Source organism: Cetorhinus maximus, chromosome 21, assembly GCF_964194155.1.
Source record: "Cetorhinus maximus chromosome 21, sCetMax3.hap1.1, whole genome shotgun sequence".
NCBI classification, from domain to species: domain Eukaryota; kingdom Metazoa; phylum Chordata; class Chondrichthyes; order Lamniformes; family Cetorhinidae; genus Cetorhinus; species Cetorhinus maximus.
The window spans coordinates 4,305,880-4,330,125 of NC_135899.1; the positions used below are offsets into that span (position 1 = coordinate 4,305,880).

Below are 24,246 nucleotides of genomic sequence, written 5' to 3' on the forward strand. Positions count from 1 at the left end.
TCCACGTTCTTGCCCTTCCCTATCTTTGTAACCTTCTCCAGCCCTACAAACCTCCCAGATATCCACACTCCTCTATTTTTAGCCTCTTGTACATCCCGGATTTTCATCGTTCAGCCTCTGCCAGCTATGTATTCAGCTAACTAGACACTAAGCTTCTGAATTCCCCCCTAAACCTCTCCACCTCTCTACCTCCTTTTCCTCCTTTAAGGCTCTGTGACCATGCTTTTGAAGACCTGACCTAATATCTCCTTATGCTACTCAGTGACAAATTTAGTTTGATCATGTACTTATGAAGCACTTTGGGACATTTTACTACACTAGAGGCTTTGTATAAATATAAATTGTTTTTGTTTGATTCAAATCCAAGACCAAGGGCTGAAGTAACGGTTTGACACAGACCGAGGGCACTGCCTAGGATAATCCAGTAACGACGTCTCCACTCACTTTTGACCAAAGTATCTCCCAGACACATCCCAGAAATAGATTTCATGTCTTCACACCCATTTCAGTGATTTTTAAGCCTTTTCAACCAATTAATCTCCTCTCTGTACTCTGGATGCAGTCCCACGATTTTAAATCTGTCTCTCCTGACACACATCAAGATCCCAAACTGGGAAATTTCACACTCCCAACCTGGGCTTTTTGGAACATTGTACAGACCGGCAGTGTGGAATTTCCCGATAGGACGTTGGTGTGTGACAGGAACATGGAAGTTTATTTTCCCTCCTTTTTTTGATCCAATTCTCTTTCAGTTGTGAAGAAAGGTCCTGCCTGAATTGTCTGATCAGCCGAGTGTTGCAGCATTTTCTGTTTTTGGTATTGCCGCCAGTCCCATGTCTCCAGCAGCAGGTGGCGATACTGCGCCGTAAAACTTGACTGATCTTTGTACAGCTCAACATCATCATCTTCTGGCTGAAATCGGCACTACAATGAACTGCAAGGGATTTTCACCGGACACAAAACAGGCGTTGATATCAAGGCAAAATACTGCGGATGCTGGAAATCTGAAACGAAAACAAAAACTGCTGGAAAAACTCAGCAGGTCTGACAGCATCCATGGAGAGAGAGACAGAGATAATGTTTCCAGTCCGGCGAGGACTGCTGAGCTTTTCCAGCATTTTTTGTTTTTGTTGGAATCAAGTGTGGGTGCAGAGGGAGAAATGGAAACCCAGAAAAAACCCCAGCTACAGACTGGGAAACAGGTGAAGAGATGGAGGATGGGACTGGGTGGTTTGACTGACTGAAGCAGGGTGTAAATGAAGGAAGGAGACACAAGATATTTCATTTATATTTTATTTTAATCCTCTGACATTGATATTTGTATTGGTTTTATTTAAAGTCTGATTGGGATTTTACAATTTGGAGATTAAATGACACATTTAGTGACAACCTGTTGTCAATGGTGGTTTCTAACCTCCAACCCCTGACCTCTGCTCCTGACCCTAATCACAGGGTCAAGTATGACGTCAGGGATGATGTGACCCCCCAGAGGCCCCGCCCCCTTTCCAGATCCGGATCAGATTCTGAGATAAAAACAAAAAGCTAAAAGCTACTGCGGATGCTGGAAATCCAAAACAAAAACAGAATTACCTGGAAAAACTCAGCAGGTCTGGCAGCATCGGTGGAGAAGAAATCAGTCAACGTTTTGAGTCTTCATGACACTTCGGCAGAACTGAAGCATAGTTAGGAGAAATATGAAATATAAGCTGGTTTAAGGTGGGGGGGGCAGGGGGAGAGAGAGAAGTTGAGGGTGCGGTGATTGTGGAGATAAGCAAGCAGTGATAGGAGCAGATAATCAAAAGATGTTACAGACAAAAGGATCAAAGAGGTGTTGAAGGTGGTGATATTGTCTAAGAAAGGTGCTAATTAAGAATGGAAGACAGGGCACTCAAGGTACAGCTCTAGTGGGGGTGGGGTGGAAAGACTGACAGGGCATTACAGGTATAGATTTAAAAATAATGGAAATAGGTGGGAAAAGAAAAATCTATATAAATTATTGGAAAAAACAAAAGGGAGGGGGAAGAAACGGAAAGGGGGTGGGGATGGGGGAGGGAGTTTAAGATCTAAAGGTGTTGAATTCAATATTCAGCCCGGAAGGCTGTAAAGTGCCTAGTCGGAAGATGAGGTGCTGTTCCTCCAGTTTGCGTTGGGCTTCACTGGAACAATGCAGCAAGCCAAGGACAGACATGTGGGCAAGAGAACAGGGTGGAGTGTTAAAATGGCAAGCGACAGGGAGGTTTGGGTCATTCTTGCGGACAGGTGTTCTGCAAAGCAGTCGCCCAAGCCCATGCCCACGCAGAAGATGCAACACCTGCCCCTTCACTTCCTCTCTCCTCACCGTCCAAGAGCCCAAACACTCCTTTCAAGTGAAGCAGCATTTCACTTGCATTTCCCCTAACTTAGTCTACTGCATTCGTTGCTCCCAGTGCGGTCTCCTCTACATTGGAGAGACCAAACGCAAACTGGGCGACCGCTTTGCAGAACACCGGTCTGTCTGCAAGAATGACCCAAACCTCCCTGTCGCTTGCCATTTTAACACTCCACCCTGTTCTCTTGCCCACATGTCTGTGCTTGGCTTGCTGCATTGTTCCAGTGAAGCCCAACGCAAACTGGAGGAACAGCACCTCATCTTCCGACTAGGCACTTTACAGCCTTCCGGGCTGAATATTGAATTCAACAACTTTAGATCTTAAACTCCCTCCCCCATCCCCACCCCCTTTCCGTTTCTTCCCCCTCCCTTTTGTTTTTTCCAATAATTTATATAGATTTTTCTTTTCCCACCTATTTCCATTATTTTTAAATCTATACCTGTAATGCCCTGTCAGTCTTTCCACCCCACCCCCACTAGAGCTGTACCTTGAGTGCCCTGTCTTCCATTCTTAATTAGCACCTTTCTTAGACAATATCACCACCTTCAACACCTCTTTGATCCTTTTGTCTGTAACATCTTTTGATTATCTGCTCCTATCACTGCTTGCTTATCTCCACAATCACCACACCCTCAACTTCTCTCTCTCTCCCCGCCCCCCCACCTTAAACCAGCTTATATTTCATCTTTCTCCTAACTATGCTTCAGTTCTGCCGAAGGGTCATGAAGACTCGAAACGTTGACTGATTTCTTCTCCACCGATGCTGCCAGACCTGCTCAGATTCTGAGAAACTGGTTTTCATTGCAAGTCCAGAAGAAAGGATAAAGTTTCTCAGTGAATTTATTCCCAGTGAAGCTGTGGAGATGGGACTTGGTGTCCGCGCTGTAAAATGAAACTGTCCCAGACTCAAAACTGAGATAAACTCCCACCTTCCCGGGGATCTGACCGATAGGGAGACGGGATCCAGGAGAGGATTTCATATAAAACTGATCCCCAACCCGCGCAATGGTCCAGAATCCAGTCTCCGGGCTCAGACTGACCCAGACCTTCCTCTTCACAGACTCTGCGGCTACTCCCAGACTCCACCACCGATTCCCCGTCACCTCCACCTCCCAGTAATGTCTCCCCGATGTGAATCCCTCTGATCCCAGGGCACAGGGCCAGAATGTAAACCTCTTCCCGGTGTCAGGGAGACTCCTCTCTGTCCGGGTCCATCTCAAACTCTTCAGATCCTCAGACACCTCGAGCCGGGGATGCGCTGTTTCCACATCCAGGGTCACAGAGACTGGGAGAGAAAAGCAGAGAATTAGAGACTCACTGGGGATCGGGGGAGAGACTCACTGGGGATCGGGGGAGAGACTCACTGGGGATCGGGGGAGAAACTCGCTGGGGATCGGGGGAGAAACTCGCTGGGGATCGGGGGAGAGACTCGCTGGGGATCGGGGGAGAGACTCGCTGGGGATCGGGGGAGAGACTCACTGGGGATCGGGGGAGAGACTCACTGGGGATCGGGGGAGAGACTCGCTGGGGATCGGGGGAGAGACTTTCATCGATTTGACCATTTTTGATTTGTTTTCCTCTTGTTCAACATGAAAAAGAGCCGCCCTGAGGGGAGGAAATGAGAATCTGACAACAGCAGAAAACTCTGGGACTTCCACAGAGGGAGGTCACAGCTTCTGGAAATATCAAACATTACACCCACCCTCCTCAGCTCTGTGGGACTGTGTGGGGATAGAAATACGAAAATGAACAAAAGCTGGAACTGGGTCCTGAATGTAAAAATAAATACTGTTCCCAGTTTAATGCATCACAAAAGGGATTTACAATATCTGGGATTCAAACACCCACCACACTGCTGAGCAGATTACTGATTGAGGAAAGTCACTCTGTAGCACTGGGGTTATGAGTGTATCTGCGGATAGGTTTGTGTGTATCTGGTGGGTATGTGTATGGGCAGGTGCATCTGAGAAGACGTGTGTAAATGCACAGATGTGTTTGTATCTGGTCTGTGTGTGGAAATGGACAGGCGTGTAGGGGTATGTGTGTGTGTGTGTGAGAGAGAGAGAAAACGTGGGATGAAAATTACCCACAAGTTACTCCAGCAAATTCCCCACAGGCATGGAGATATTTTACCGAACAGATGGGAAAGTGTTTTGATGGATGGGACACTGACGCCAGTACTGGGGACAGAGGGAGCTGTACCATTGGAACAGCCTTCACCTGAACTGCACTGGGACCAGTGTGCTGGTGAATCATAGAAATAGGGCTGCAGTGAGAGCTTTGGAGGGCAAGTGGGTAGTGTCCCTGCCTCTGAGCCAGAAGCTCCAGGTTCAAGTCCCACTCCAGGACTTGATGGCTGAGGAATGTGTGTTCATAACACAGTCAAAAAGGTTGAGAATCAACTTGTAAATCCTTCCGACATATGCCAAAGGTAGGCGGTAAGAGCGGGAGAGTTTCCATGCAATAGAATTGAAATTGGAGCCTTGACCATCAGTATTTATAGCTCCGGACTATAGCATGCAACTCTGACCCCTTTGGGGGCCCAGTTGGCTTGGCGACCGGTGTGGATCAGATTGGTGTCAACAGCAGCGTGATCAATCATCGTTCCAGTGGGATGGATTCGGGACCTGTCTCCTTGCCTCACGTGTGGTGAGAGTTGTAGTGCTGTGGTCAGACCTGCCTTCAGGGAGAGAACTGAAGAAGGGAGAGCTTTAAACTAAATAGTGACGAGTGGGAGTGTTCAGCTGAGGGGAGATTTGGAAAGTTAAAAGGAAGGAAAAGACAATAGTGCAGAGTAATGATAACAAGAGTATGAAAGGAAGGATCAGAGTGTACAAATATAAGAGTGCAACAGCAAATAAGGTCAGAGTAGGGAAAATGGTAAAAAGTCATAACTAATGGCTCTTTATCAGAATTTACACAACATTCATAAGAAGGTGGATCAATTGAAAGTATAAATAGAAATAAATGAGTATGATATAATCTCCATTACAGAAACATGGCTGCAAAGGAGTGAAACTGAACAACCACCCGTAATCGACCTCGGCACTGGAAACGACAATGGCAAACTCAGCCCTGTCCACCCTGCAAAGTCCTCCTTACAAACAGCTTGTGGCTCGTCTCAAAATTGGGAGAGCTGTCTCACAGATTAGTCAAGCGATGGCCTGACAGAGCCTTACTGATGGAATCATTCCTTACAGACAATATGTCAGAAACCACCATCATCATCTCTGTGGTGGTATACAGTACAGTAGCATACACTCGGGAGGAAGTTGCCCTAGGAATCCTCAACATGGACTCCGGACCCCATGAAGGCTCATGGCATCAGGCCAAACATGGGCAAGGAAATCTCCTACACTGCACCCATAACTCAGCTGATGAATTAGTACTCCTCCATGTTGAGAAGCACTGAGGGTGGCAAGGGTGCAGAATGTACTCTTGGTGACGTACTTCAATGTTCATCACCAAGAGTGGTTCAGTGGCACTACTACAGACCAAGCTGGCCGAGTCCAAAAGGACATAACTGCTAGGCTGGGTCTGCGGTAGGTGGTGTGGGAACCAACAAGAGGGAAAAACATACTTGACCTCATCCACGCCAATTTGCCTGCTGCAGATGCATCTGTCATGACCGTATCAGTAGGAGTGACTACTACACAGTCCTTGAGGAGATGAAGCCCTGTCTACACATTGAAGCTACCCTCCATCGTGTTGTGATAAGTGGGATAGATTTCAAACAGATCTAGCAACTCAAGACTGGGTATTCATGAGGCGCTGTGGACCATCAGCAGCAGCAAAATTGTACTCAACCACAATCTGTAACCTCATGGCCCAGCATATCCCCACTCTACCATTACCACCAAGCCAAAGCATCAACTCTGGTTCAATGAAGAGTGCAGGATGACAAACCATGAACAGCGCCAGCCATACCTAAAAATGAGGTGTCAACCTAGTGGAGCATCACAGTCTTCTGTCAATTCGATTCACTCCTTGTGATATCAAGACAACTTGAGTGTCAAACAGCATAAGCAGTAAGTAATAAACAGAGCAATGCGATACTACAACCAACAGATCAGATCTAAGATATGCAGTCCTGCCACATCTGGTTGTGAATGGTGGTGGACAATTAAGCAACTCACTGGAGGTGGATCCCACAAATATCCCCATCCTCAATGATGGGGGAGCACATTAGTGCAAAAGATAAGGCTGAAGCATTTGCAGCAATCTTCAGCCAGAAATGCTGAGTGGATGATCCATCTTGGCCTCCTCTGGAGGTCCCCAGCATCACAGTCTTCTGTCAATTCGATTCACTCCTTGTGATATCAAGAAGCGGCTGGATACTGCAAAAGTTATGGGTCTTGGCAATATTCCGGGTATAGTCCTGAAGATTTGTGCTCCAAAACTTTCTGCACTATTAGACAAGCTGTTCCAGCACAGCTACAACACTGTTATCTACCAGGCAATGTGGAAAATTGCCCAGCACAAAAAGCAGGACAAGCCTGGCCAATTACCACCCTATCAGTCTACTCTCGATCATCAGTAAAGTGATGGAAGCGGTCATCAACTGTGAAATCAAGCGGCACTTGCTTAGCAATAACCTGCTGACTAACGCTCAGTTTGAGTTCTGCCAGTTCCTGAACCCATCACAGTCTTGTTTTAAACATGGGCACAAGAGCTGAACTCCAGAGGTGAGGTGAGAGTGACTGCCCTTGACATCAAGGCAGCATTTGACTGAGTGTGGCATCAAGGCAAAAACTGGAGTCAATGGGAAACAGGGGGAAAACTCTCAGCTGGTCAGAGTCATACGTAGTACAAGGGAAGATGGTGGTTGTTGGAGGTCAATGACCTCAGCTCTAGGACATCACTGCAGGAGTTCCTCAGGGTAATGTCCTAGGCCCAACCATCTTCAGCTACTTCATCAATGAACTTCCTTCCATCATAAGGTCAGAAGTGGGGATGTTCGCTGATGATTGTACAATGTTCAGCACCACTCGCAACTCCTCAGATACTGAAGCAGTCCATGTCCAAATGCAGCAACACTGGACAATATCCAGGCCTGGGCTGACAAGTTGTAAGCAATATTTCTGCCACACAAGTGCCAGGCAACGACCATCTCCAACAAGAGAGAATCTAACCATCATCCCTTGACATTCAGGGGAACAGGTGGCATAGTGGTATTGTCACTGGACTAGCATCCCAGAGATCCAGGGAAATTCCCTGGGGAGCCAGGTTTGAATCCCACCAAGGCAGATGGTGAAGTTTGAATAATGAAAATGTGGAATTAAAAGTCTGGAATTATTAAATCTGGAATTAGAAATTAAGACCATGAAATCAGTGTTGATTGTCATATCTGGCTCACTAATGTCCTTTAGGGAAGGAAACCTGGTCTGACATGTGACTCCAAACCCACAGGAATGTGGTTGACTCTTAAATGCAATAAATGCTGGTCTAGCCAGCGAAGCCCACATCCCATTAACAATTTTTTAAAAAATTACCATTGCTGAATCCCCCACTGTCAGCACCCTGAGCGTTACCATTGACCAGAAGGACAAGCCACATAATACTGTGGCTGCAAGAGTAGGTCTGAGGCTAGGAATCCTGCAGCAAGTAATTCACCTCCTGACTGTCCAAAGCCTGTTCACTATCTACAAGGCACAAGTCAGGAGTGTGATGGAATAATCTCCCCTTGCCTGGATGAGTGCAGCTCCAACAAGAGTCAAGAAGCTCAACACCATCCAGGGCAAAGCAGCTCGCTTGATTGGCACCCCTTCCACAAACATTCACTCCCTGCACCACCGATGCACAGTGGCAGCAGTGTGTACCATCTACAAGATGCACTGCAGGAATTCAGGAAGGCTCCTTAGCAGCTTCCAAACCCATGACCACTACCATCTAGATGGACAAGGGCAGCAGATACATGGGAACATCACCACCTGCAAGTTCCCTTCCAAGCCACTCATCATCCTGACTTGGAAAATTATCGCCGTTCCTTCAGTGTTGCTGGGTCAAAATCCTGGAACTCCCTCCCTAACAGCACTGTGGATGTACCTACAGCACATGGGTTGCAGTGGTTCAAGAAGGCAGTTCACCACTACCTTCTTGATGGCAATGAGGGATGGGCAATAAATGCTGGCTAGCCAGTCTATGAATGAATAATAAAAAAAATGTGACCACGGTTGGGTCCTTAATATTCAAGCTTATTTGACATTTGGAAAGGACAGGGAAAAAGAAAAGGAGGTGGGGCAGCTCTGTTAATAAAGGATGAGGCCAGTACAGTAGTGAGAAATGATCTTCATTCAAAGAATCAAAACGTAGAATTTGTTTGGCTGAGAATAAGAATTATTAACAGAAAGAAGACATTGCTGGGATGGTTTATAGACCCTCTGAAAGTAGCTACACTGTAGTGCAGAGTATAAATCAAGAAGTAATGGAGGTTGTAAGAAAGCTACAGCAATAATCATGAGAGATTTTCATCTTCAAATAGGTTGTACAAATCACGAAGGCAAAAGTAACCTGGAGCATGAGATCATACTGCTTTTGGGACAGTTTCTCAGAATATTCTGTTTTGGAAGCGAACCAATGAACAGGCTATTTTAGGTGTAGTGATGTGTATTTAGACAGGGTTAATTAATGACCTCAGAGTAAAGAAACCTCTTGAAAGAGTGATCGTAATATGATAGATTTTCATGTTCAGGGTGAGATATGTGGGTCCAAAACTAGAGTCTTAAACTTCAAAAAAGGTGATTACAAATGCATGAAGACAGAGTTGGCTGAAGTGGAATTGGAAAATAGGTTAAAAGGTAAGATAGTAAAGAAGCAGTGTTAGACATTTAAGGTTATATAAGTCTCAACAAACATCTATTTAATTGAGAAAGAAAGAGTCTATTAAAAGGATACACAATTCATGGCTAACTGGAAATTAAGGATGGTATCAAATGAAAGGAAGGACATACAATGCTGCAAAGATTAATGGTAACCTGGAATATTGGGACATATTTGAAACCAGCAAAGAATGATTAAAGAAATAATAATGAGGAAGAAATTGGAGGGTGAGAGAAAACTAGCCAGGAAGATGAAATCAAACAGTGAAAGCTTCTACCAGGGTATAAAAAAGAGGAAAGTAGCTAAGGTAAGGTTTGTTCCCTTGGAGGGTGAGACTGGAGAATGAATAATGGGAAACAAGGAAATAGCAGAGACTTTGAACAAGTGTTTTGTATCTATCTTCACAGTAGAAAACACAAAAACATCCTAAGAGTGGCAGAAAACCAGAGGGGAAAGGGGGGGAGGAACTTAAAACAATCACAATCACAGGAGAAAAGGCACAAAGAAAATTAATGGGATCAAAGACTGGACTTGAAACCAGCATCCTAGGGTTTTAAAGGAAGAAACTGCAAGGATTGTGGATGCATTGGTCTTCCAAAATTCCCTAGATTCTGGCAAGGTCTCATTGGATTACCAACGTAGCACTACCATTAAAGAAAACAGGGTGACAGAAAGCAGGAAACTATAAGCCAGTTAGTCTAATGTCTCTCATTGGGAAAATGTTAGAATCCATTATTAAGCAGGTAGTTGCAGTTCATTTAGAGAATCAATACAATCAGGAAGAGTCAACATGGTTTGGTGAAAGAAATCATGTTCGACTAATTTACTGCTGTACTTTGAGGCTGGAACAAGGAGGATGGATAAAGGGGATGTAGAATATTTGGATTTCCAAAAGGCATTTGATAAGGTGCCGCATAAAAGGTTAATGTACAAGATTAAAGCTCATGTTGTTGGGCATGATATATTAGCATGGATAGAGGATTGGCTAACTAACAGGAAACAGAGAGTCAGGATAAATGGGTCATTTTCAGGTTGGAAAACTGTAACTAATGGAGCATCACGGGGATCAGTGCAGGGGCCTCAACTATTTATGATCTACATTAATGACTTGGATTAAGTGTCTAATTGTATTATCAACAAATTTGCTGATAATATAAGGAGAAGTAGGAAAGCAAGTTGTGAAGAGGATACAGAGTCTGCAAAGGGATGTGTGGAGAGGTTAAGTGAATGGGAAAATATGGCAGTTGGAGTATAATATGGAAAATGTGAGGTCACCGTCTTTGACAAGGAGTGTAGAAAAGTAAAATATTATTTAAATGGAGATAGACCGCAGAATGCTGTGGTACAGAGAGATCCGAGTGTCCCTGTACATGAATCAGAAGCAGTTAGCATGCGGGTACAGCAAGAGATTAAGGAGGCAAATGGAATGTTGGTCTTTATTGAAAGGGGATTGGAGTATAAAAGTAAGTAATCTTGCTGCAATTACAAAGAGATTGGTGACACTGCAGCTGGAGCGCTGTCTACAGTTTTTGTCTCATTACTTAATTAGGGATATACTAAAATAGTTCAGAGAAGGTCCACTAAGCTGATTCCTGGGATGAAGGGGTTGATTTATGAGGCAAGTTTGAACAGGTGGAGCCAGTTTTGAAGAATCAGAGGTGATCCTTTAGAAAAGTATAAGATTCTGAAGGGATTTGAAAGGGTAGATGCTGAGAGGATATTTCCCCTCATGGGGAAATATAAAACTGGGAGGCACAGTTTAAAAATAAGGGGTCTTTCATTTCAGATGTAGATGAGGAGGAATTTCTTCTCTCAGTGAATGGTTGAGGCTGGATCATTGAATATATTCAAGATTTAGTTAGACTGATTTTTGATCGACAATGGAGATGATGGTTATGGGTGGCAGGCAGGAAAGTGAAGTTAAGGCCACAGTCAGATCAGCCATGATCGTAATGAATGGCAGAGCAGACTTAACAAGTCAACTGGCCCATTCCTGTTCCCATTTATGATCTTAATGCATCTGCATGACCCTCATGTGACAGAGTCTGCAGATTGCACTATCTGAAAACCCATCGAACCGGAGTGAAAGCAAGAAATCCTCAATGCCAAAGGACTGTGCAACAAGTAAAAGAAATGTATGGGACTTTGATGTGTGTATAGGATGGGAGTGTGTGTGCATGTACATGTGTTTCTCAAAGTACAAAAATCACCCAATCTGGATGGGATGCATCTCAGGTACTGATGGAAGAACAAGTGGAAATTGTAGATGCTCTGCCAAAATCTTCCAAAATTCCTGGGATCTGGGAGAGTTACCGGAGGACTACAGGATTGCAAATGTTACACCCCTGTTTTAGAAAGGGGAGAGGGATAAACTGGCAATTACAGATCAGTCAGTCTATCATCGGAGGCGGTGAAACTTGTAGAGATAATTATCTGGGACAAAATGACTTAGCCTTTGCAAAAGAGCAGGTTGATAAATAAAATAAATGAACAAATAAAGAAATAATAAAGTCAGTATGGATTTGATAAAGGCAAAAAATGTTTGACTGTCTTGATCGAGTTTTTGACGAAGGAATGAAGAGGTTTTATGAGGATTTTGTGATTGATGCATTTCACAATGTAGCACATGAGACTTGACAGCAAAGTTAAAGCCCAGGATTAAAGGGACATGGATACAATTTTGAGTGAGGCCAGGATTTTACGGCCTTGCCACACCGTGTCTTCCCTCCAGTGGAGGCAGCGAGCCCTTTAAATCTCTATTCAGTTCAGCAGGACTGTAATATCCCGCCGAGTGGGAGGGACTGTAAAATGCTGGCCTCAGAGATAGAAAGCAGAGAATAGCAGTGAACGTTTCTGAGTTTCTCAGACAGGGGGGGAGTATACATGGTGTTCCCCGGAGGTCAGTATTCAGATCATTGATCTTTTTGATAGATATGCTAATGGACTGAACTTGGGGTATTCAGGGACACATTTCAAAGCTTGAGGATGACACAAAATTCACAAATGTAGTCAACAAGGATTAGAATAGTAACAGATTTCAGGAAGACAGAGACAGGCTGAAATGGGCAGACACAGGGCAGATGAAATTTAATACAGAGACATAAAAAAGGTTAATGCACAAGATTAAATCTCATGTTGTTGGGCATGATATATTAGCACATTTTGGTAGGAAAAATGAGATGAGGCAATATGAACAAAGGTGGTGCAATTTTAAAGGAGGTGCAGGAACAAAGAGACCTAGGTGTATATACTCAGGTCTTTGACAAAGGGTGATGGCTGGATTTTCTCTTGTTGGAGATGGTCATTACCTGACACTTGTGTGGTGTGAATGTTACTTGCCACTTGTCAGCCCAAGCCTGGACATTGTCCATGTCTTGCTGCATTTGGACATGGATTGCTTCAATATCTGAGGAGTCGCGAATGGTGCTGAACATTGTGCAATCATCAGTGAACACCCCCACTTCTGACCTTATGATGGAAGGAAGGTCATTGATGAAGCAGCTAAAGATGGTTGGGCCGAGGACACTACCCTGAGGAACTCTGGCGGTGAGGTACTGGAGCTGGGATGACTGACCTCCAACAACCACAACCATCTTCCTTTGTGCTAGGTATGTCTCCAACCAGCCAAGAGTTTTCCCCCTAATTCCCATTGACTCCAATTTTGCTGGGGCTCCTTGATGCCACACTCAGTTAAATGCAGCCTTGATGTCAAGGGCAGTCACTCTCACCTCACCTCGGGAGTTCAGCTCTTTTGTCCATGTTTGAACCAAGGCTGTAACGAGGTCAGGAGCTGAGCTGGAACCCAAACTGGCCTCACTGAGCAAGTTATTGCTAAGCAAGTGCCACTTGATAGCACTGTTGATGACCCTTTCCATTAGTTTACTGATAATGGAGAGTAGACTGATGGGGCGGTAATTGGCGGGGTTGGATTTGCCCTGCTTTTTGTGTACAGGACATATCTGGGCAATTTTCCATATTGCCGGGTAGATGCCCGTGTTGTAGCTGTACTGGAACTACTTGGCTAGGGGCACGGCAAGTTCTGGAGCACAAGTCTTCAGAACTATTGCCGGAATTTTGTCAGGGCCCATAGCCTTTGCAGTATCCATTCATTTCAGCCGTTCCTTGATATCACGTGGAGTGAATCGAATTGGCTGAAGACTGGCATCTATGATGCTGGGGACCTCTGGAGGAGTCTGAGATGGATCATCCACTTGGCATTTCTGGCTGAAGATTGTAGCAAGTGCTTCAGCCTTATCTTTTGCACGGATGTGCTGGGCTCCTCCATCATTGAGGATGGGGATATTTGTGGAGCCTCCTCCTCCAGTGAGTTGTTTAATTGTCCACCACCATTCACGGCTGGATGTGGCAGGACTGCAGAGCTTCAATATGATCTGTTGGTTGTGGGATCGCTTAGTTCTGTCTATCACTTGCTACTTATGCTGTTTGGCATGCAAGTAGTCCTGTGTTATAGCTTCACCAGGTTGACACCTCTTTATTAGGTATGCCTGGTGCTGCTCCTGGCATGCCCTCTTGCACTCTTCATTGATTGATGCTTGATGGCAATGATAGAGTCGGGGATATGCCAGGTCATGAGGTTACAGATTGTGTTTGAGTAAAATTCTGCTGCTGATGGCCCACAGCGCCTCATAGACGCCCAGTGTTGAGTTGCTAGATCTGTTCAAAATCTATCCCATTTTGCACGGTGGTAGTGCCACACAACACAATGGAGGGAATCCTCACTGTGAAGGTGGACTTCGTCTGCATAATGACTGTGTGGTGGTCACTTCTACCGATACTGACATGGACAAATGCATCTGCGGCATGCAGGTTGGTGGGGGTGAGGTGAAGTATGTTTTTCCCTCTTGTTGGTTCCCTCACCACCTGACGCAGACCCAGGCTAGCTGCTATGTCATTTAGGGCTCAGCCAAATTGGTCAGTAGTGGTGTTACTGAGTCACTCTTGGTGATGGACATTGAGTGCACCTGGAGTGCATTCTGTGCCCTTGTCACCCTCAGTGCTTCCTCCAAGTGGTGGTCAACATAGAGGAGCACTGATTCATCAGCTGAGGGAGGACAGGAGGCTTCCTTGCCCGTATTTCATGCCAACAGACATCATGGGGTCTGGAGTTGATGTTGAGGTCTCCCAGAAACTCCCTCCCAACTGCTGCCACCTCTGCTTGGGACAGGACATATCCTGGGATGGTAATGTCTGGAACATTATCTGTAAGATATGATTCCTTTAGGATGACTATGTCAGGCTGTTGCTTGAAGAGTCTGTGAGAGAGCTCTCCCAATTTTGGCACTAGCTCCCAGATGATAGTAAGGAGGTCTTTGCAGGGTTGACAGGGCCATTGTCATTTCCGGTGCCTAGGTGGATGCTAGGTGGTCTGTCCGGTCCGGTCTCATTCCTTTTTTTTTGGCTTTGTAGCAGTTTGATACAAGTGAGTGACTTGCTAGGCCATTTCAGAACCACGTCATCTGGAGTCACATGTAGGCCAGACCAGGTAAGGACAAAAAATTTCCTTCCCTAAAGGGCATTGGTGAACCAGATGGGTTTTTACAACAATTAACAGTTTTGACAACAGTTGACAATGGTTTCACAGTCATCATCAGACTTTTAATTTCAGATTTTTATTGAATTCAATTCCACCATCTGCTGTGGCAGGATTTGAATCCGGGACCCCAGAGCATTACCCTGGGTCTCTGGATTACCCGTCCAGCGACGATACCACTACACCATTGCCTCCCCATTAAGGATAGCATTTGTACATTCGAGAGAGATGACCTTAGTTCTAAAGATCAAGGTGTAGAATCAGTTTGAATAAAGATAGAAAACGTAAACGCAGGAAGTCACTTGTGGGGGTGGTTTATAGGCCCCCGAACACTAACCGCACTCTGGGATGGGATATACAGGAGGAAATGTGTGCTTGTGAGAAAAGTACAGCGATAATCATGGGTGATTTTAAACTACGTACAGGTTGGACAAATCAGATTGGCAAACGGTTGTATGGAAGATACACATGGATTAGGAGCAGGAATAGGCCAACTGGCCCTTCAAGCCTACTGCGCCATTCAATAGTATCATGGCTGATCTGATTGTAACCTCAACTTACATTCCCCCGATAACCTCTTAACCCCTTGCTTATCAAGAATCTCTCCAGCTCTGCCTTAAAATTATTCAGACTCTGCTTCAATCGCCTTTGAGGAAGAGAGTTCCAAAGACTCACAACCCTCTGAGGAAAATCAATTTCTCTTCATTTCTGTCTTAAATGGGTGAACCATTAATTTTAATCAGTGGCCCCTAGTACTAGATTCTCCCATGAGAGGAAACACCCTCTCCACATCAACCCTGTCAATACCACTCAGGACCTTATATGTTTCAATCAAGTCACCTCTAACTCTTCTAAACTCTAGCGGTAATAAGCCTAACCTGTCAAATCTTTCCTCAAAGACAACCTGCCCATTCCAGGTATGAGCCTAGTAAACCTTATCTGTACTGCTTCCAATGTATTTACAACTTTCCTTAAATAAGGAGACCAAAGCTGTACACCATACTCCAGATGTGGTCTCACCACTGCCCTGTGTAACTGAAGCATAACGTCCCTACTTTTATATTCAATTCCCCTCGCAATAAACGATAACATTTTTATTAGCTTTCCTAATTACTTGCTGGACCTGCAGACTAGCCTTTTGCGATTCATGCACTAGAACACCTAGATCCTTCTGCATCCCAGAGCTCTTCAATCTCTCATCATTTAGATAATATGCTTCTTTTTTATTTTTGCTGCCAAAATGGACAGTTTCACACTTGTCCGCATTATCCTCCATTTCCCAGGTCTTTGCCCACTCACTTAACCTATTGTGATGATATGTGTATATTTTTATATATCTGTGTTTATGTATATATTCTGTGTAGGTAAGGGTAAGCTGTGTCTGTGTGTGTCCAGGGCTAATCAAAGGAGAGATTGTTGGAGTCAGATTGTCTGCAGAATCTAAGAGATGAAAGACTAAAAGTGTTACCTTCTTATGGTGGGTCTTAATTTACAAGGAATTGGAGTAGATTTAAAATTCGCATTTTAGGGATAAGTTTTGAAATGAATTTGTAATGTTGAATTTCAAAGGAGTCTCATATGTATTAAAGAACATTTGCATTTTACTGGAGATCAGTGAGTAAACATGGGCAGGTGTTTTAAATTTTATTAACGTGATATAAAGGTAAAATAGGAACATGAAAGGTTTTAATATTTGGCAAACTGAGTTTTCAAAGGAATATTTAAAAACAATGGAGAACTAAGATGAAGGGGTGAAAAGGTATTTATGAAAATGAGCTTTCAGCTGTAGTAGTTCCTGTGGGCAGGGCAGTCACATTGAAAGCCAACTGCTGTGTTTTGGCGTGTACTGAAAAGTTGCGATAGTCTTTTAATTGAAGAAAGCAACTCAGTTCAGGGCCAGGGGAATATTTGTCCTGAGAAACAGTTTGCTTTGAATCTCCCTTGGGAAAAACCACATCAGCGTGGACTTGTTCTGGGAAGTCGTGATTGTACTTCTGTTTAAAGCGAAAGTAATTTCTCAGTTTGGGTAATATTTTCTGCATTTTATGGTTAAGAATCTTTAAGGGCTGTTGCCAAAAGATAGTTTAATACATACCTTTGATGAAGCATTTTGGGGGTTATTTTGCAAGATTTCTTTCTAACTGTATATCTATTATCTTGTGTGTTTAAGTTTTATCTTTTCTTTTATATCATTTAATAAACATTTGAATTCTTCAAATTAAAAAAGTTATCACTGAAGTCCTGTGCTTTTGTGCTTAGTAGCTTTCTCTCCTCGTTTCTACAATGCAGGCAAAAAATTACAATCAGCTAAGTCGGATTTCAATCTGAGATCTGGCTTGCTCAGTAATAACATCAGCTGCGGTCATTACAAATTCAGCGGCTCTTTGTGGGATCAAAATTCCTTGAGTGAATTGGAATTTGCGAATCTAAATGATACGACTACATGGAGGATATTGAGCTCAGGAGATTTTTGTTGAAAGATATTGAAGTGGTCGGATCTCAAAATGGCTTTATCAGTTGCTAAGAGTTTTCTCAAGGAAAACAGTATTAGCATGGTTTAAAAACAGAAAATGCCGGAAAAACTCAGCAGGTCTGCCAGCATCTGTGGAGAGAGAAATAGAGTTAACGTTTTGACTGTATGACTCTTCTGCTTTCATTTCAGTATAACCATAGATAATTTGAAAGTTCTGACAAAGCTTCAATTAAGAGACTTAGTGCATGCATTAGAGATAAAGTTAGAGGAAAGGTGCGTAAAGATGAAGTAGTTGAAATCATTGCCCAGCACTTGGAATTTAAAGATGTGAAACCTGAGAATGGTGGATCAGAGCTAGTATTAGCTTGAATTTTGTTGCAAATGACAGAGCTTGAGCAATAGGAAAGAATGAGAATGAAGGAGCTAGAGTTGGAAAAAAGATGAAAGTCTGAAATGCTTAGAAATGGAATTTGAAAGGTGTGAAGATGGATGTTACTTTTAAAAATATTTTTGGAAATATGGTGGTATTCTGTAAAGAAGGATGTGTGTGTCTGTGTGTGTGTGCGTGTGTGTAATTAAACTGGGAGAAGGTTAGTAGAGACAGTTTGTCTGTGGGAGCAGAGAGATGAAAGGGGAAGGAGCTAGATGCATGCATTTGTAAGGAAAGGCAATGGTGAAGTTGAATGTGCAAGTAAATAGGTTGGGTTTGAAATTTGCTTTCTAAGATAAGTAGGAATTTGACTTTTCAGCTGTTAAATTTCAAAGGGGGTTTAGAAGTGAAAGGGACTCTTACCACTTACAAAGGTTTCATAAGAAAACAAGGGAAGGTTATTAAATTTTATTTTACCTGAAAGTGGAGGCAATAGGAAAATGTGAAAGACTTTTATATTTTGGAAAAATTGAGCTCAAAGAGGTGCTTAGAACAGTAGAGTCTAAGATCAAAGGGGGAAAGGATATTTAAGGAGAGGTGTTGAGTTGAGTCATGTTGACTGTGTGGGGGAGTTGTTCTGAGACCAGCTCTGTGCTGAGAAAAGTTGTGAGTTTGAAGCAGCCATCCAGTTTCAAGGGAGAAAAGTCTTTGTTTTCAGAAAGCAGTCTGTTTCTGAACTTCCTTCGGTTCCGCAGCAGAGTGGAAGAGAGTGAGAAGTCGTGTGGTATATTTTATTAAAGTAGTAGCAGTTTTTGCCTTGGGTTATATTACTGGATTTTTATGGTTAATATCTATAAGGGAGCTGTTACCAAGTAGTTTACTTGTGTGTTCTGACCAAGTAGTGTTTTTGGGGGAATGTTTTGTAAGACTGTTTTAACTTGTAATTTTAATCTTGTGTGCTTAAGATTTTTTCTTGTTAATAAATCTTTTAATTTTAATATCCTAGAAGTGTTACTAGTTTGCACTACGTACGGTAGCGGCAAGAAAAAGGACATTTTACCCGCCAGCCGCAATGGCGGCTTTTCACGCTATATTGCCCCGATCCTGTCTCGTTAATCATGCATTCCCGGGAAGCATGCGTTTTGATGATGGGTGGGCTCTGATTCACCTGCCAAGCCATCACTTCGCCACTTCATCACGCCGGGCATCACTGTTAAAGTGCAGCTGCGTGCACACCTCTCAGTGCTTCCAGCCCAGGACTGCTGCACAGAAAGACATGGTCCCGAAAGGCAAGGAGACTTCAGCCCCCTGGTTGAGTGATGCATCCCTCAAGTGCCTTTTGGACAATGCCTTTCGTGATGTCCTCCACCCCAGCCCAGGCCGCAGGAGGGGCAGCAACATTATCACTCTGGCTTTGTAGGCGATGGTGGTGATCAGTGTCAATGCTGCACAGAAGAGGTTGGCCATCCAATGTCGATTCATGCCGCCAGGATAAGGCAACCATCTCATAACTCTAAACTCACATGCTCACAAGGCCAGCACACATTCACTGGCATCTCGCTCACTGCCATCTCAAGGGATATCACCACTCACTCTCTCACTCACATCTCCATCTGGCCTGATATCCTCTGGAGGCTGCCTCCTCAGCCCTCACCACCTTGAGGCCACTTGTACAGATCAACTGGTGCTCCTACACACGTCCTGGGATACCCCCTTCCCCAGCACTGCTCGTGCCCTGCAGCCTCGTCCCTTGCCTGAGGCCACTTCTCTCCTTCTCCCCAGAAAACCCTAGCCCTGCCACTGGTGAGAAGCCACCTCTGCCTTTTGGCTGTTCTGCTAGGTTGAGATCTGCCCGTGAGCCTTCCTTCGCTGACTGTGAAGCCTGGCGCGGGTGACGGCGAGTGCTGCCTGAAGTGAGGCAAACAAACCTCGATGTCCCGAGCGAAGTGCAGCTCGCCAGGTGCATGTCGCTTATATAGAGTTTCAATCACGCCGACGTGATCAGATGATCCAGCAATGGGGGGATGATTCCAGCGAGCTAGGCTTATAGTGGCTTGCAGATACATTACAATGAGGTTCCTGACTTCCGCCGGCAGTAAACGCAGCTTGCCATCGATGGGCAGAGGAAACAATTGCAAACTGGTTTCACGGCTTCATGAAACCGATGCTTGACCTTCTCGCCATATTGTCCGTTCGGGTCGCCAAAGATGCCCGACGCCAGCGGGCACGGAAGACCATCCCTGGGATTCTATGCTTCTGGGATTGGGAGTTTCCCCCTCTTTTTCAAAATAGAAAAATGACATTATGATCAGTAAGACAAGTTTTCCTCTGGGGTTTGTCTTGCTCAGTGAATAACATCACCTGCTTTTCATAACAAAGGAAAAAAATGAAAAGGAAGAAAGAGAGAGAGAGAAAGTACGATTTAGCGAAAGAGAAACTTAAGTTAAAGGGTGAAAGAAGGAATGGTGAATCAGGAAATGAATCTGATTCTGCTGAGAACTTTGATTTGATGAAGAATCTTTGTTTAGTGCCTAAATTTGCAAAAGATGGAGTTGAGAAATATTTAATCTCATATGAAAAGGTATCTGTGATATTGAAGTGGCTAAAAGATGCTTGGACTTTCATGTTTTGATGGGCATTGCGATAAATGTGTATACAAGTTTATTTGTGGACCAGTCAGGGAACTATGAAGTTATTAAGAAGGTCATACCCAATGCTTACGAGTTAGTCCCTGAAACCGATCAGTTAAAGTTTAGGAGTCTGAGCCGGTGGCCTAAACAGGCTTTTCTGGAGTATGCAAGAGAAAAGGTTATGTTGTGGGAGCAATGATTTTGCTCTTTGAAGTTGGAACAAAGTTTTGATAGTGTAAGAGAGATGGTAATTCAAGAGGAGTTTCGAGATAGTATTCCAATGAGTATCAAAACTTATTTAGATGAAAGACAAATTAAGGATCAAAGCTGCTGCTGTCTTGGCATATACTAATGATATCTCACACAGACAATTGAGTGTGGGAAAAGGTTTGGAAGGAGGTCAGGAAAGGAATTGGAGATATAGAAAGCCTAGCGATGAGAAAAGAGCAGACTGAAGGATGCCAGCCTACTAAAGATGGAAAAGTAGAATCCAAAGATGAAGTGAAGACAATAATTTGTTATCATTACAATAAAGCTGTACATGCAAAGTCAAATTTCTGGAAATTAAATGGGAAGCTGATGGCAGTGATAGGAACTAGGAAGGACTCTGTAAATAAAAATGCTTTGGGATCTGAGTGTCATGAAGCTATTAATGTTTATAATGTTATTGGAATTTAATATTTTTTAAATAGGGGTTTAGTCTGTGGGTGTGTCTGTGTGTGTTTAATTGGATTAAAGCCCCCTAGTCTGGGAGCTTTGATGTATAGTAGTTTTGAGATGCAAATGGAGAGGTACATTTGCATTTTGTTGAATCGAGCATTCAAGAAGGGGAGTGAAATCTTGCGCCTAGCTAGGAGACACCAATCAATGTTTATATTACTAATAAAATTGGTACCATGAAAGGGGTTTTATTGTTAGAAGAGGTAGAGTTCAAAGGGCCTGATGATACAATGAGAATTTGCATTCAAAAGGGAGTGCTGGGTATAACAGAAAGCAGTTTTGTGTGTGCAGGGCAGAGACATGTAACATTAAAGCAGCTGCAAGCCTACAACTGTCTGCAAAGGAACCAAAGTGAAAGGAACCTCATTTTGAATTTGTAAGGTGAAACTGCTTAGCCTGGTGTCTGTTTAAATTCTATGGGTTGTTGTTGCCTTGGTGGAGATTATTTAGGAATTTGTTAAAAAGCTATGAAAGTAGTAATTTGTAGCCAGGTATATGTGTTTAATACCTTGTTGTAAATTAATAAATGTCTCATTAACATTGATATAAAAACCTCTTGAGAACTGGTGGGCTTATTCCTGAATTTAGAGCTGCAATTCAAAATACACCACTTGAAAATATAGGTTATGACAGTTGTTTAAAGTTTCCCTCTGGGATTTTAAATAACAGCCTTTACCAACTGCTGTGTCATAACACTGAGTATCAAGTTAGCGACAAACCGATGGCATTCGTATATGTACAAAAGGAGAAGTCAGAATTAGCCAGAGAGGTTTCCAACCAACCCAGGGAAATTCTGAAACAGGATTTTGTGTGTGAGGGAAAAGTGTTTCCTAGTATTTCAAGAGAAGAAGGGAAGCCTATCAGAATTTTGAGAGATATTGGCGCGTCCATCCCTAATGTTATGGAATTGTGCCATCTGTTGCCCAGAAGAATTATTGCAGGAGAAATTGTTAATTGGAGGAATACGTGGTGAATTCAAACCCGTACTATTGTAGGGGGTGGGGTTAAACATGATTTGAAAACAGAAGAAGTAATTGTTGGAGTGGTAGAGAAACTGCTCAATACCAGAGTTCAGTTCATTTTACGAAATGATAATGTTGGGTCTCAAATATTGACTACCCCTAGTGTGGTGGAAGAACCATTTGAAATACAGTCTACTGAGGTTTTACAAGAGCGTCCTGGGTTATTTCCAGATTGTGTGGTGACAAGATCACAGGCACAAAAAATTAGACAGGAAGAGGAAGAATCTAAAAGAAAAGGGGAGGATGTCGAACCTCAGTTGGTTGGGTCAATTTTTGAAAAGTTATCCTAGGAGGAGAAGGTTAGAGAGAATGAGGCTGAGGTGTTTAGTCCATCAAATTTCGTGATGTTACAGCAGAAGGATCCAGAAATAAAAGAGGTGTATCTGACAGCTTGTCCTGAAACTGGGGTAGAATACATTCCAAAGTGTTATTATCTCAAGGACAATGTACTAATGAGGAAATGGAAACTGGCTCAAGTCCCTGCAGATGAGAAATGGGCCATAGTCCACCAGGTAGTAAATCCTCTAGATATTGGAGTGAAATTTTGAGGGTGGCTCATGAAATCCCAATGGCCGGACATTTGGGAGTACGGAAAACCCAAACTAAAATACAAAAACATTTCTATTGGCCTGGACTACATAAAGATGTAGTTAAATTGTGTCAGAAATGCCACACATGTCAAGTGGTAGGAAAACCTCAAGCAGTAATTAAACCTTTAATTCCTATTCCAGCACTTGAGGAACCTTTTAACAGGGTCCTGATTGACTGTGTAGGGCCCCTCCCTATTACTAACAGTGGGAATCAGTATTTACTGATGATCATGGATGTGACGATGAGATATCCAGAAGCAATACCTTGAAGAAAAATCACAAAAGGTGACTGTAGAAGAATTAATTAAATTCTTTACGAGATACGGATTACCAAAAGAAATACAATCTGATCAGGGTTCAAATTTCATGTCCCAGCTGCTTAAGGAAGTAATGAGCAGTTTGGAGTAGTTTGGCCATCTGCTTATCACCCTGAATCTCAAGCTGCTTTGGAAAGGCAGCATCAAACTTTAAAAACCATGATTAGCGTTTATGGTCAAGAATATCCTCATGCTTGGGATCGAGGGATTCCATTCTTGTTGTTTGCTGTTAGGAATGCCCCCAATGAGTCAGCAGAGTTCAATCCATTTGAGTTAATTTAATTTATTTATTTAAAGTCTTGCTTCAATTGTAAAGAAGCTTGGTTAGACCGCACCTGGAGCACCTTGTGCAGTTTTTGTCCCCTTACCTCAGAATTGATATTATTGCCATAGAGAGAGTGCAATGAAGATTCATCAGACTTGTTCCGAGGATGGCAGGACTGTCTTATGAAAGGAGATTGGGCAAACTGGGCCTGTATTCTCTAGAGTTTCGAAAAATGAGAGATGATCTCATTGATACCTACAAAATACTTAAAAGAATAGACAGGGTAGATGCAGGTAAGATGTTTCCCCTGGTTAGGGAGTCTAGAACCAGGGGACACAATTTCAAAATAAGGGGGAAGACACTTAGGACTGAGATGAGGAGAAATTTCTTTACTCAGGATGTTGTGAATCTTTGGAATTCTCTACCCCAGAGGACCGTGGAAGCTCAGTCATTGAGTACGTTTAAGGTAGAGATTGATAGATTTCTGATTAACAATAATGTAAAGGGTTATGGGAATAGTGTGGGTGAAAGACATTGAAGTATTCAATCAACCATGAGTGTATTGAATGGTGGAGCATGCTCAACAGGCTGAATGGCCTGCTCCTGTTCCTATGTTCCAGTGTCACAGAGTAAGGGGACCACTCAAACTGATTCCAGAGAAATTAGTGAATCAGAGTTTTAAAAACTACCCTCCTGAATTACGTAACAAAATCCAGAGAAAGGTTAATTAGTGCACGTGAGTGAGCCAGGGGCCATTTAAATTTATCTCAGCAAGTAATGAAAGCAAATACAGATAAAAGGGCAAAAGCTCGTAGCTTTGTTTGTAGAGAGAAAGTTCTGGTGTTGTTGCCAGTCTCAGGTGAAACATTGAAGGCAAGGTTCAGTGGACATTACCAGATTGAAAAGAAACTGAATGATGTGGTGAGTACTCCAGATAGGAGAAAGAGTCAGTGTCTGTGCCATGTGAACATGCTAAAGTGTTACTTTGACAGGCGGGATAAACAGAAGGAAGTGCTAATAATTGTATTTAAAGAGGAAGGAAGAGAAGGGTTTTCAGAGGATAGAACAACATTTCAAAATTCTGAAATTTATCTTCCTCTGATTAAATTGGAAAGTAGGG

The 24,246-nt window shown here is 43.3% G+C and overlaps 1 protein-coding gene across 1 annotated transcript in view; it reads right to left on the reverse strand.

The window, feature by feature from the left end:
- Nucleotides 1-1,283: 1,283 nt before the first annotated feature.
- The window catches only part of LOC144695600 (zinc-binding protein A33-like), a 31,161-nt gene continuing 8,198 nt past the window's right edge, over nucleotides 1,284-24,246 (reverse strand). Inside the window, exons 6-7 of the mRNA XM_078566499.1 lie at nucleotides 3,142-3,654; nucleotides 1,284-1,523 (exon numbers count right to left, since the gene is read on the reverse strand). Coding sequence (XP_078422625.1) covers nucleotides 3,146-3,654 — 509 coding nt within the window. The 3' untranslated portion in view covers nucleotides 1,284-1,523; nucleotides 3,142-3,145. The remainder of the gene's footprint in view (nucleotides 1,524-3,141; nucleotides 3,655-24,246) is intronic.